Source organism: Ovis canadensis, chromosome 3, assembly GCF_042477335.2.
Source record: "Ovis canadensis isolate MfBH-ARS-UI-01 breed Bighorn chromosome 3, ARS-UI_OviCan_v2, whole genome shotgun sequence".
Lineage (NCBI taxonomy): Eukaryota > Metazoa > Chordata > Mammalia > Artiodactyla > Bovidae > Ovis > Ovis canadensis.
In genome coordinates this window covers 141912613-141925418 of record NC_091247.1, presented here as the reverse complement: position 1 = coordinate 141925418, position 12806 = coordinate 141912613, and the positions used below count along the sequence as shown (strand labels likewise).

At 49.8% G+C, this 12806-nt stretch overlaps 1 protein-coding gene across 1 annotated transcript; it reads left to right on the top strand.

Moving 5' to 3' along the window:
- The first annotated feature begins 47 nt into the window (after nt 1–47).
- Nucleotides 48–12806, top strand: SMARCD1 (SWI/SNF related BAF chromatin remodeling complex subunit D1). The gene is made up of 13 exons (XM_069584435.1): nt 48–723; nt 1401–1588; nt 1858–1900; nt 1996–2118; nt 2596–2718; nt 3776–3892; nt 5414–5515; nt 5811–5972; nt 6052–6149; nt 7540–7675; nt 9651–9773; nt 10871–10972; nt 11101–12806. Exons 1-13 carry the CDS (start codon nt 547–549, stop codon nt 11152–11154), a joined length of 1548 nt encoding a protein of 515 aa, XP_069440536.1. The 5' UTR covers nt 48–546; the 3' UTR covers nt 11155–12806.

Below are 12806 nucleotides of genomic sequence, written 5' to 3'. Positions count from 1 at the left end.
GGACTATGAACCGGAAGATCTGCATTATAGGTTTTGACTTTACTACTAACTTGGTTGACTTCACCAAGTCATTTACTGAGTTCACCTCGCCTGCTTGTAAAATGGAATAAACAGTGCGTTCTCTTCAGTGTGCTGGGCTTAGAGCAGGAAGAGAAGGAAAGGAAAAACGCACTGCGTTTGGAAAGGTAAACGCACTGCGCCAAGATGAAGCATTTACTCCATCACCCTCGCGCAGGGATGGTGCAGTAGTCCCCCTTTCCAGGTCCTTGTCTCCCTCCGTCGGCCTGGGGGCGCCCTTTCGCATGGCCTCTCTGTCCCAGAGCTCTTCTCGATGGTTTTCCCTCCCGGATCGTGAAAGCTGGAGGGAGTGGTCACACGCCTTTTCCGCTAGTTGCTCCCCTCTAGCCCACAGTCTCGCTGCCCTGAGCCTCCCGTGCCGGCGGGCCGGCCGGGCGGACAGGAGGGCGCACGGGGGGCGCGCGGGGGGGGGCGGGGGGAGTTCCGGTTCCGGTTCTTTGTGCAGCTGCAGCAGCGGCTCCGGGAAAGATGGCGGCCCGGGCGGGTTTCCAGTCTGTGGCTCCGAGCGGCGGCGCCGGCGCCTCAGGAGGGGCGGGTGCGGCGGCTGCCCTGGGCCCGGGCGGGACACCGGGGCCTCCGGTGCGAATGGGCCCGGCGCCGGGTCAAGGGCTATACCGCTCCCCGATGCCTGGAGCGGCCTATCCGGTGAGTGGGGCAGGAGGAGGGGCGCGGGCCGGGGGCGGGGCCGAGCGGGGGCCTGGGAGTGACAGGGGTGGGGGGAGGAGGAGGAGGGACGCGCCTGGGAGGGATTCGGGCGCCGAGTTGGGGTCGGGGGAGACGCTGCGGGGAAGGGAAGGGAGGCTGTTAGCATCCCCACCTGCTCCTAGAGGCATTGTTTTCTTGGGGAGTCAGGATGTAAAACCAGGGTGGACGAAGTGAGGCCAGACGTGGGCCTGTGAGACCTTGAGTGCAAATGGACTAGGCAGGTCCAGTGCCCAGGAACACAGAAGGTGTAGCTGGCAAATTGAGGTCAGCTTCTGAGGAGATAGTGCCTGACAGTACTCTCTGAGTAAATATGGGACTAGAAGAGATGTCCAGTGTGCCAGATACAAAATAGACCGGGGGAGGGGGGCGATTTGAGTATAGTCTGGCTGTCTTTGCTTTGGGCCTATATTCTCCTGTGGAGTCAGAGCTGGAGCAGTGGAAGTTCCAATTACTTGGATATCAGAGAGGTAGAGGGCTCTCCTCCCACCCCACCATTGTGCTCCACCCCACCTTCCTGCCTTGTTTCATTCAAAGAACTCAGGCCTCCCCCACTTTCCCTTTCTTGGTGGGATTTGCAGGGGAAGCCATGACATCTCTAGGTCCTCTCCCCTCTGTAGAGACCAGGTATGCTACCAGGCAGCCGAATGACACCTCAGGGACCTTCCATGGGACCCCCTGGCTATGGGGGGAACCCTTCGGTCCGACCTGGCCTGGCCCAGTCAGGGATGGACCAGTCCCGCAAGAGACCTGCGCCTCAGCAGATCCAGCAGGTCCAGCAGCAGGCGGTCCAAAATCGGAACCACAAGTAAGATGATCCCAGGGTGGCGGGAGGGAGGGAGGAGGCCTGAGAGGACGCAGGTGCTGGGGTGCCTGAGCAGAGAAGCGCAGTGCCGTGTCAGCAGGCGGTACTCATTCTTGAAATAATTGCTTTGTGTTTGTTAGGGGCGGGGGTGTCTTTGATTTGAGACAAGCTTTGCAGTTTCTTCACTTTACTATAAATGGAGGTGCTGACAGCCTGTCTTCATGTTCTGGCTAGTTCCATCCCAACCTGATAACAGTATTTATTCCAAACAGTGCAAAAAAAAAGAAGATGGCTGACAAAATTCTACCTCAAAGGGTGAGTCCAGGGTATAGACCTTCTTGAGGTTGTGGTGAGTTGGAGAGTAGAGATGGTCAGCCTTAGATCCCAATGATATCTTTCTGTTCCCTAAGATTCGTGAACTGGTACCAGAATCCCAGGCCTATATGGATCTCTTGGCTTTTGAAAGGAAACTGGACCAGACTATCATGAGGAAACGGCTAGATATCCAGGAGGCCTTGAAACGTCCCATCAAGGTAACACAAGAGAGTACTAGGCAGAGAGCCAAAGGAGAGGACTCGGGAACCTTCAGCAGGCTTAGGATGAGAAATCAAAGGCATAGCACAGCTTTCCTTGGCATTTAAATTACATCTCTTCTGCCTACAAACTGAGAATTACATTAGAAGCGTAAGAACAGAACAGCAAAGGGGAAGGGGCTTTTGATAGTTCTTGCACCAGAAATATACCCTGTTGGTGTTTTTGCCGTAACTGCTCTGCCACCTTGGGAACCTGGCATCTTGCATGACTGTCTACTTGGCATCCCGGTGAATGCATTTGCACTGAGGCCCGTGGCATGTGCTCCTCTTCTCATTGGAATCTCCATCCAGCCACCCCAGGGACTGGGTAGACAGTAAGCCAGTCTGTTAGGAGTCATTGTCGGGTTTGGGGGGACCCTTGTCTTCAACATCAAACCACTGAGGCCCCACTGTCAATCCTGTTTCTGCCTTCCTCAGCAAAAACGGAAGCTGCGAATTTTCATTTCTAACACTTTCAATCCGGCTAAGTCAGATGCTGAGGATGGGGAAGGGACGGTGGCTTCCTGGGAACTTCGGGTAGAAGGACGGCTCCTGGAGGATGTGAGTTCAAGGTCCACCGTGGTCGGTGTCCGGGGTGGGAGCTTCTGGGAACAAGCAGTATTGTCTGGTTGGCAGGAAGCCTGACTGGTGCTTACAGCTCCTGTTGGGAACAGCAGGGAGAGGGTCACTGTGTTCTCTGCACTAACAGACAATGGTTCTTTGTGTCTGGCTCCCACAGCTTGGCCCTCTCTGTGGTATCACATCGAGAACCTTATTGTGCTGGGATTTGATTTGTTGTTTACCTCTCTCCTGATGCTGCTAGCCATTGGATTTGGCAGTATCTGCAGATTTTTCAGTTATTTTTTTTCTTGTAAACCAAGTGAATTTGCACTTAACATTTGGGCCATGCTCTCTTCCCTGAGTCCTTGAGGTCCTTGATTTCTGCTGTGGCCTCTCCATCTTCCCAGCTCCTATTGGAAACAGCTCGCAGTTTATGTGGGATTGATTTCTGTGCCTGGCTCTTTGTTTTTTCATGGGGAACATCAGCTGCCAGGTGATAGTTTCCAACTTCCCACCCCAGAAGCTCCTTGGAGACGCTCACCTGCCATTCCCTTATACTCTCTGGCTCTCTATTTTTAGCTGTTCACAGGTAAGCCAGTGTGAACGCATTTTTCAGAAGAAGCAGGGGTCAATGTCGGAGCCTCTGTTTTCTCTATATAGGTCCAGTCCATCTGCCAGTGGTGCCATGTCATCCAGATAAAGCTGTTTTTGTTCTGGCTGCTTATTACCTGTGATTCATTTTTCCTCTAGAGTCAGAATTTTCTCTGTTCAGACTCGCTTTTTTCTGTGTAAAGGTTTGGCTTAACTTGCATCATTTCCCTTGGGAAAAAGAGGTGGGCAAGCCAATGACCCTATACACGTTATAGGCTGCTTCTTCGGGGTTCTGTTGCTACCGCAACTTGTTTAATAGACACCTACCTTGCCATTTCCTAAGATACACTCAGAAGACATTTTTGTTTTTTTCCCATTGCTTTTGTGGGTTCCTTGTTTATGGGACTTTGTTTTGGGGAATTTCTTCTGGCTTTTTCTAACATGACGTCTCATCTCTCTTTTCCAGTCAGCCTTGTCCAAATATGATGCCACCAAACAAAAGAGGAAGTTTTCTTCTTTTTTTAAATCCTTGGTGATCGAACTGGACAAAGACCTGTATGGACCAGACAACCATCTGGTAGAAGTGAGTAGTTCTGTCCTCTAGACTTTGGCTTTATCAGTAGTGGATGATGGCCTTGGGAGCTAAACTTCAATGTCTAGGGAGAGGGGCGTGGGTACCTCCAATGCAGTTTGCACATTGGCCTCCAGGTGGCACTAGATGTTTGGTTTTGGTACCGTTTGGACCCAAGAGTTCTTATAGTCTGACTTGTCCCACCTTTTAAATTTAATTATCTCGATTGCTGCCCCCACTCTCAAGAGAAAGTCTAATGGAGGCTTTTTATACATGCTAGGAATGGTGAGATGTAGCTCTCCACATGCCATTCATCTTTTTTTCTGGTAACAAGTGCTGTGTTTAAGGGGTTCATTAATAGGATTTAGTCCTTACCAAGGCTACTTCTTCTCTTTTTGGAGAAGGCAATGGCACACCACTCCAGTACTCTTGCCTGGAAAATCCCATAGACGGAGGAGCCTGGTGGGCTGCAGTCCATGGGGTTGCTAAGAGTCAGACACAACTGAGTGGCTTCACTTTCACTTTTCACTTTCATGCATTGGAGAAGGAAATGGCAACCCACTCCAGTGTTCTTGCCTGGAGAATCCCAGGGACGGGGGAGCCTGGTGGGCTGCCATCTATGGGGTCGCACAGAGTCGGACACAACTGAAGCGACTTAGCAGCAGCAGCAGCGAGGCTACTTTTACAGATCTGCTGCTTGCTTTTGGTTCCTGCTTTGTTTAGATTCACATTCCAAATCATCAAAAATTCTTTATTATAATGCCTGATTACATAGTGTTCTAAAGACCTTGTTAGCAGCAGTGTTCTTTGTGATACAGTCAAAACAAGAATGAGATAGTCGAGCACTCCAAGTGAACTTAACCTGCTCCTTTCTTTGCCAGTGTAGCCGCAGCCCCTTAACCTCAACCACTAAGAAACATGGGAAGGTCTTTACCATCTAATAAGGGAAGTAAGTCATAGAATCAATAGAAATTTGTAAATATATTTAACTTTATAGCAGTAGAGCATAGTGCCTGAGAATGTGGACTGTGGACTCCAACACACCAGAGCTCAGATAACAGCTCCACCACTTATTGGCTGTTGACCTTGGGCAGCTTGCTTCATTCTTGTAAGCATTAGTTTTCTCATCTGTAAAATAGGTTTAATCGTGCCTTTCTCATATGGATGTTGTGGGGATTCAATGTGATAATCCAAGTACATGTCCTAGAATACTTTGGCACATAGTAAGTACTCAGTAGATGATAGCTATGTTATTTTACTGTACAAGTGTATATTATCCATTTTGTGGATAAAATTATCACTGAAAATACAGGCTAATTTAAATGTGACCCTGAGCAATCAGAATTAAAATGTCTGTCTCCTTATAGACAGGAATCCCAAAGTCATATGCGGTTTTTTAAAATGTCTCATGCTGTTGCTCTTCTCCAGTAGCCTCATTAATCAAAGTTGAAAATTCAGTCATTACAGACGCTCTTCCCTCCCACCCCAGCTCTTCCTCTGGGAGAGCACCCCCTGACATCTTCCTCTCTGTAGTGGCACAGGACCGCCACTACCCAGGAGACGGACGGCTTCCAGGTGAAGCGGCCAGGAGACGTGAATGTGCGGTGCACTGTCCTGCTGATGCTGGACTACCAGGTATCTGTTGCCCTGAGGAGGCCCAGCTTTCAGCCCCATCCCATCAGCAGTCTGACATTTAAAGGCAGTTTAAGTCCAGTTGCAGGGAATTTGCCATCAGACCGTTAGCTCCCTGCATATCTTTAAGGGATAGGGTCTTAGTCATTTCTGAGTTCCTCTTCGTGTTTTTCTGCTCCAGAGAAAGCACAACATGCATGCCTGTTGAATGGCATGAATGTGTGGCCACACCAAGTGCCCCATAATAGCACATAGACTCAGCTCACTAGCTTCACCTCTGCACCCTCGTTCTCTCCAGCCTCCTCAGTTTAAATTAGACCCTCGTCTGGCTCGGCTCCTGGGCATCCACACCCAGACCCGTCCGGTGATCATTCAAGCACTGTGGCAGTATATTAAGACACACAAGCTCCAGGACCCACATGAGCGGGAGTTTGTCATTTGTGACAAGTACCTCCAGCAGGTGAGAAAAGTTTCCACTCTTTTCTCAAGTCCACTGCAGCACCAGTTGTACTCTTAGCTGCTTCTCCTCTTTCCCACAGATCTTTGAGTCTCAACGTATGAAGTTTTCAGAGATTCCCCAACGGCTCCATGCCTTGCTTATGCCACCTGAGCCCATCATCATTAATCATGTCATCAGGTAAGCATGTGTACGCAAGGCAGTGTGTGCTGGAGCTGGCTTGTACCACCTGCGCAAGTCAGTTCTCAGAATTTTTAGGAAATTTATAAGCAGGTTGTTAAACACAGTCATTACTTAGGATTATATAAACTTGCGATTAAATACATTATATAAAAAATAAGTGTAAATGTACTCAGAAAGTCATCATATCTGAGTTATTATATTGGTTTACTGGTGTTTGGGCTTCCCTGGTGGCTCAGATGGTAAAGAATCTGCCTGCAATGCAGGAGACCCAGGTTCAATCCCTGAGTCAGGAAAATACCTGGAGAAGAGAATGGCAACCCACTCCAGTATTCTTGCCTGGAGAATTCCATGGACAGAGGAGCCGGGCTGGTTACAGTCCGTGGAGTCTCAAAGAGTCAGACACGACTGAGCAACTGACATACACATACTGGTGTGTGTTTTTGAAGTTACTTCTGTCTCTTGTGTCTGTGTGGTGGAAATACTATCTAATGATGTGTTACTGCACATCCCTTCCCAATTCCTCGATGAGTGATATAATGTCAGCATCTTGAAATCAACCGTGTGGAGAATATTTAAAACACAGAAATTAGCAAATGCTCCAAGTCAGGGTTTTTTCTTACCGTTCTTTTTCTCTTTTGGAGAATCAGTTATTAGAATTTATCAGCTCATCACTGATGAACTCCTGTCTTTTCTCTGGGTGGTAGGACATTCCAGTCTGAGACTCCAACTCCCATTACCTCTGTCTGCTTTTCTGTTCAGAAGATGGATGAACAAGGCATGTCTAGGCAGATAGTGAAAGAAGGCACTTTCTCCTCAGAGCACCATGCCTTCTGGCTCTACATAGTCTTTGCCTTCTTTCCCTTACTCCATATTAACTCCAGTAAAGCTGTCCTTTCGCTAGACCCTGAACCATCATCACTCAGCTGATAGTAATTCCTACAACCCATACGCTGGGTCAGTAGAAGCTAGTTTGTCCTATATTCGTGTGGTTAAATTTAGGCCACGTTTTATTTTGTGTGGTGTGTGTTTACTTGAATGTATTTTCAGAGTCAGTTTAAGTTTAATAAGTAAAGATACTGTAGCAGTGGTCTCTTTGTGGGGAAGGAGAAACTTACTTTTCATTGGCTATCTTTTGTACCATTTGACTTTTTACCATTACTACTGAGGCTTATATGCAGTATATTGCACCCAGTTAAAATCTGATGATTTTTGGCTGATGTGCACATCCTATAGCTACCACGGCAGGGAGAGTACAGAGCATTTCTGTCACACCAGCAAGGTCTCTGGTACCCTTTTGCAGTCAACTCCTTGCCCTTCAGTCTAAGACTTAAGTAATTAGGTCTTAGGGAACAAGCCCTTTACCAGGCCCCCTTGGTTTCCTCCTCAGTGTTGACCCGAATGATCAGAAAAAGACAGCTTGTTATGACATTGATGTGGAAGTGGATGATACCTTGAAGACCCAGATGAATTCTTTTCTGCTGTCTACTGCCAGCCAGCAGGAGATTGCTACCCTAGACAACAAGGTAGGGACCATGGCCTGGATGGTTGGGTGTCACCAGCCCTCTATCACAGCTTCTTGGCTTCTTTGATTTTTGATATTCGTTCAAAATATGTTGATACCCAATATATGCTGGGCACTCTGGTGCTGGTTGGAGCCAGACACACATAAGTTCTGATTCTTAACTATATCTCTTAATAGCTTTGAGCCTCAGTTTCTGATCTGTGAAACCATAATGCCTATTTTTCTAAAGTTGTTATGAGGATTAAATGAGACAATGTATGTGAAGACATGACGTTGTATCTGGCACATAAAAACAAATGGCGGCTGCTGCTTCTGTTGTTATTACCGTGAACGTTATTAGACACAGTCCATGCAAGTAAAGCCAGAAAGGCTCTGGGAACACAAAGGAAAACAGAAAGGCTTTCTTGGAAGAGGTGATGCCCCAACCTAATCTTGAAGGACATGGGAGTCAACATGGGAGTTGGACTATAAAGAAAACTAAGCACCAGAGAATTGATGCTTTTGAACTGTGGTGCTGGAGAAGACTCTTGAGAGTCTCTTGGACTGCAAGATCAAACCAGTCAATCCTAAAAGAAATCAGTCCTGAATATTCATTGGAAGGACTGATGCTGAAGCTGAAACTCCCAATACTTTGGCCACCTGATACGAAGAACTGACTCCTTGGAAAAGACCCTGATGCTGGGAAAGATTGAAGGCAGGAGAAGGGGAAGACAGAGGATGAGATGACTGGATGGCATCACCGAGTCAATGGACATGAGTTTGAGCAAGCTCTAGGAGTTGGTGATGGACAGGGAGGCCTGGCGTGCTGCAGTCCATGGGGTCGCAAAGAGTCGGACACAACTGAGCAGGACTGAACTGAACTGATGGGAGTCAAGAAAAGGGGAGAAAGGATGATGGTACTTGAGGGTGTGGGGGGCAGAGGACATTCCAGGAAGAGGGAGCAGGGCATATGCAGGCCCAGAGATGAGCAGAGAACCTGGCATGTTGAAGAAACACCAGCTCTTCACTGTGTTAGATAAAGCTCGGGGTGCCAGGGGGAAGAAATGAGAGGGAAGCAGGAACCTAGTCCTGAAACCGCTTTGAGGCAGGGTAAACTGGTTTATACTTTGTCCTGAAAATGGGAGGGCCTGGTGCTGTGTTATTTAGAATGCTCACTGGCAGGATAGTGGGAGGTGAACTGTAAGGGGGTCAGATCTGGGGGAACGAAGCCTAGGTGGGGGATGGTGCAATAATGCGCATGATGTATGCTATGGGCCTAACCTTACGGCGCTGATCGTGAGGACGGATGGACGTGAGTAGCTAGGTTTGGGAGGTGTTGAGGTGGAACTGTAGGGATCTGGACACTGGATGGAGAGGTGGGGTGAGGTGTGAGGGAGAAGAGGTGTTATGAAGACCTCCAGGTTTTCAGCTGGAGTGTGCAGTTGTGGTCATTCAGATTGGGAGCAGGAGAAGCAAGCCTTGGGAAAAGGTAGTGCTTTTGTTTTGGGGAGTTTAAGGTGTCTTGAGGTGTCAAGCAGATGCATCAGTAGGAGTGTAGAAAATGGTCTGTGATCTGCAGCCTGGGGACTCGTTACCGTCAGTGGTGCTGGAAGACATACAAGTAGATGAAATTACCAGGAAGAGCGTGGAGCATCAGCGAACAAAACCCACGGACCACAGCTGCAGAGACAGCCCTGTGTACCACTTTTTTTCTACCTGAGAGTTTCCGTTTGTGCTGTGGATTAAAAATTTCCCATGTAGTGTCATCCACAGTGGACATGGTGCAGACTGTAAGGAAAACTTCACACACGGGCGGTGGACAGAGACAGCGCCAAGCGCCAGAGCAGGTGGGGCCCTGGGCAGCAGTGCCATTTGGGGGCTGCATTCTGTTCCTTGGTTGGGAGTGGCACAAGGAGAAGTCATACACTGCCTGCCACTTAACTTTGCTTTTCCCCAACGTGGAAATGTTACGAACTTCCTTTCCTTCTTCCTTTCAGATCCATGAGACAATAGAGACTATCAATCAGCTGAAGACCCAGCGGGAGTTCATGCTGAGCTTTGCCAGAGACCCTCAGGGTTTCATCAACGACTGGCTACAGTCCCAGTGCCGGGACCTCAAGGTAGAGAACCGGGGACAGGTGCAGAGAGACTTGGGCCCAAGAGGCACATGTCTGCTCTGTGTCTGTAGCGTGTGGTGGAGAGCCGGGGAGAGGCGAGGGGCCAGACTTCCTTCAGCGTGTTCGAGTAGGGAAATGGAAATGAAACCGTCAAGTGTTTATCTCGTATTTACTGTGTGCTGTCACTGTGCTCACGTTGTAGGGGATACAGACTGCAAAACTCGGCCCCTGCTTTCAAAGTAGCATCCATTCTGTTTGAGAAACCAGGCTATTGGGATTTTAAAAGTAATAAATCATGTGCGACATTATCAGAATTTCACCGGTACCAATAAGATGAAACAAAGGAGAAGGGAGATTGGTGAGACTAGGATAGCTTGGAAAGGCTTTCTGGAGAATTTGGGATTTGAGAGAGGGGTGCTCTCTGAGAGGAGCTCGCAGAGAGAGGAGCACCGCAGGCTCAGGCAGGAAGGCAGGAGTGAGCACAGTATGTGAGACGCCCTCAGTTCTCGCCTGTCCTGTGCTGACTGCAGCCAGCCTGGCCAGAGGAGCAGGGCACGGGGGTGCCAGGAAGGATCCCTGAACAAGGCAGGGGCTTGTCCACAGCATGAGTGGCTTGGGGTGCTGTTTTAGTGGTTTAGTAAAGTACCACGGCCCCCGTGGCTTAAACAAGGGAAATGGATGGTCTCACAGTTCTGGAGGCTAGAGCCTGAAGTCACAGTGTCAGCAGGGTTTGGCCCCTTCCAAGGGTGGGGAGGGAGAGTCTGTTCCAGGCCTCTCTCCTGGCTTTTAGTCGCTCAGGTGCTTCTTGGTTGGCAGCTGGTGTTCTCCATGTGTGTTCCCCTTGTCTTTCCTCTGTACGTGTCTGTCTCTGTGTCTGAGTTTCCCCTTTTTATTAAGATACCCATCATTGGATTAGGCCCACCCTAATGACCTTATCCTAACTTGATCATCTGCAGAGACCCTATTTCCAAAGAAGGTCACATTCACAGGTACCGGGGGGTTAGGATTTCAGTATCTTTTAGGGAACACTGTTCAGTCCATAACAGATGACAAGGAAGGAAACAAGCCTGTTCTCTCTCCCGCTTCCTGTTCTGTCTCAGGTCATGACTGATGTGGTGGGTAACTCAGAGGAGGAACGCCGAGCAGAGTTCTACTTCCAGCCTTGGGCCCAGGAGGCTGTGTGTCGATACTTCTACTCCAAGGTAGGCACCTGGGGTGCAGAGGGGAGACCGACAAAAGGCAAGGGGTCTGCACCTGGTGGGGCTCAGTAGCTTCAAGAACAACTTGTGGTTTGTCTCATCCTCCACTCCCGCCACTATTTTCTCCTTAGGTGCAGCAGAGACGGCAAGAATTAGAGCAAGCCCTGGGGATCCGAAATACATAGGGCTTCTCCCACAGCCCTCATTGGCTGCACCGATTTCTTTATTGGGCCCTGTGCTGCCTGCCTTATGGCACCTGCCTTGGTCTTGCTTGGGGCTTTCCAGGGGATGCTGTCGGTTCTAAGACAACACCAGAATGAAGAGGGTCTCACGTGACACCGGCTCTCCTCTTCTCCCACCCCATCCCTTCCTATCCCCAGCTTCCCTTTGCCCCACAAAGTTCCCATGTGCCTCTCCCCTCCCCTGGTCTGCATAGGACCTCTAGATAGTATTAGAGAGAGAACCTGTAGTGGTAATCAGTGCATTGAATGGATTGGGCCTAAGGCCAAGTGGTCTTCAAGGGGACCAGCTACACTGATCCTGCCCTTCAGAGACCCAGGAGTTGGGAGCTATAGCCCCTTCTCCACGACTCAGGCCTGAGGGCACTCTATAAGCTAGTTGATCTTGGCTCTCCTGATAACAGAATCCAGTTTCCTTCCTTCCCTCCACAGGTATGGAGCAAACTCTCCCTTCCCTTGTTGCCCTCTAGCACTAAAGGAACCCTGGCTCTTGGGCTCCACTGTGCCCCAGGTCAGTCGGCAGCCCTCCAGATGGGCCTGCTGTCTCAGTGCTCCTCCCCTCCCTTACAGGGGGTCCACATCAGTATTAGAGTTTGTTCTCGTAGTATTGCTCCCGCCCAGCACACTCCCTGTAGCTGCTGTTGAGGATTCCCTCCTGTCTGTCCTAACTGAGGGCATTCGGGTGGGGGAATCTTGCCTTTCCCTGTCAGAGCCCCGGGGACCTCACCTAGGGTGCTGTCATTGCCAGCAGAGGCTGTTCCTTTCTGCTGTAGCGTGGAGGTGTGATTCATTCATTCACTCCACCCTGCCTCCCCCATCCCTTCATGGAGAAACAGGCCTGCAATCAAACGGGTAAAAGCCCTGGGCCATCCCTGTCTTCCTGCCCCTTGTCTGCCCAGTTGACACCCACTGGTGACTGCTAGGGCACTGAGGAGTGAAAGCGCCTAGGGCTGGAGAGAGCTCTGACTCGGGTTTGTGACTCTTCCCTCTCCCTGCCTCACAGGATTGTGACCCCCAGCCCCCGCCCTCAAAGCTTCAGACCCCTCAGGTAGCAGCAGGACCTTGTTGTGTGATCTTGGCCCCTTGGAACTGAGATGGTTTTGCATCTTTCCAGGAGAGCCTCAAATTCTTCCAGGTTGTATCACCCCCCCGAGTTAGCATATCCCAGGCTCGCAGACTCAACACAGCAGGGTGGGAGACAGCTGGGCACAGAGGGGGAATTCCGTTCGGCATGGGCTGTAAACCTGCAGAACTGACAAAGCCCCTGCTTCCCCACCCCCTCCTCAGGCTCCTGCGAGCACATCCCCCAGCCCTGTATCCCTGCCTGTTCCACGCTGGGGACAGCAGGACTCTCTCCCCATCTTCTTCCAGTCATTAATCCTCCCCTTCCCGAAAGGTTCTCCCCACAGTGACACTGGACAGCCTCTGTCCCTGGGGCTGGAACCATGAGAAGGAAGCTCAGCACTCCTACAGTGTCCCTGTTGAAGATAACTGTTTTTATTAACTGAATTATTATGTTTTTTTCATGGACCAAAATTTTTTTTGTACTGCCCCCTTATCAGTGTCACCCAGTTTTAATAAAAGAATCTTCTGAAGAA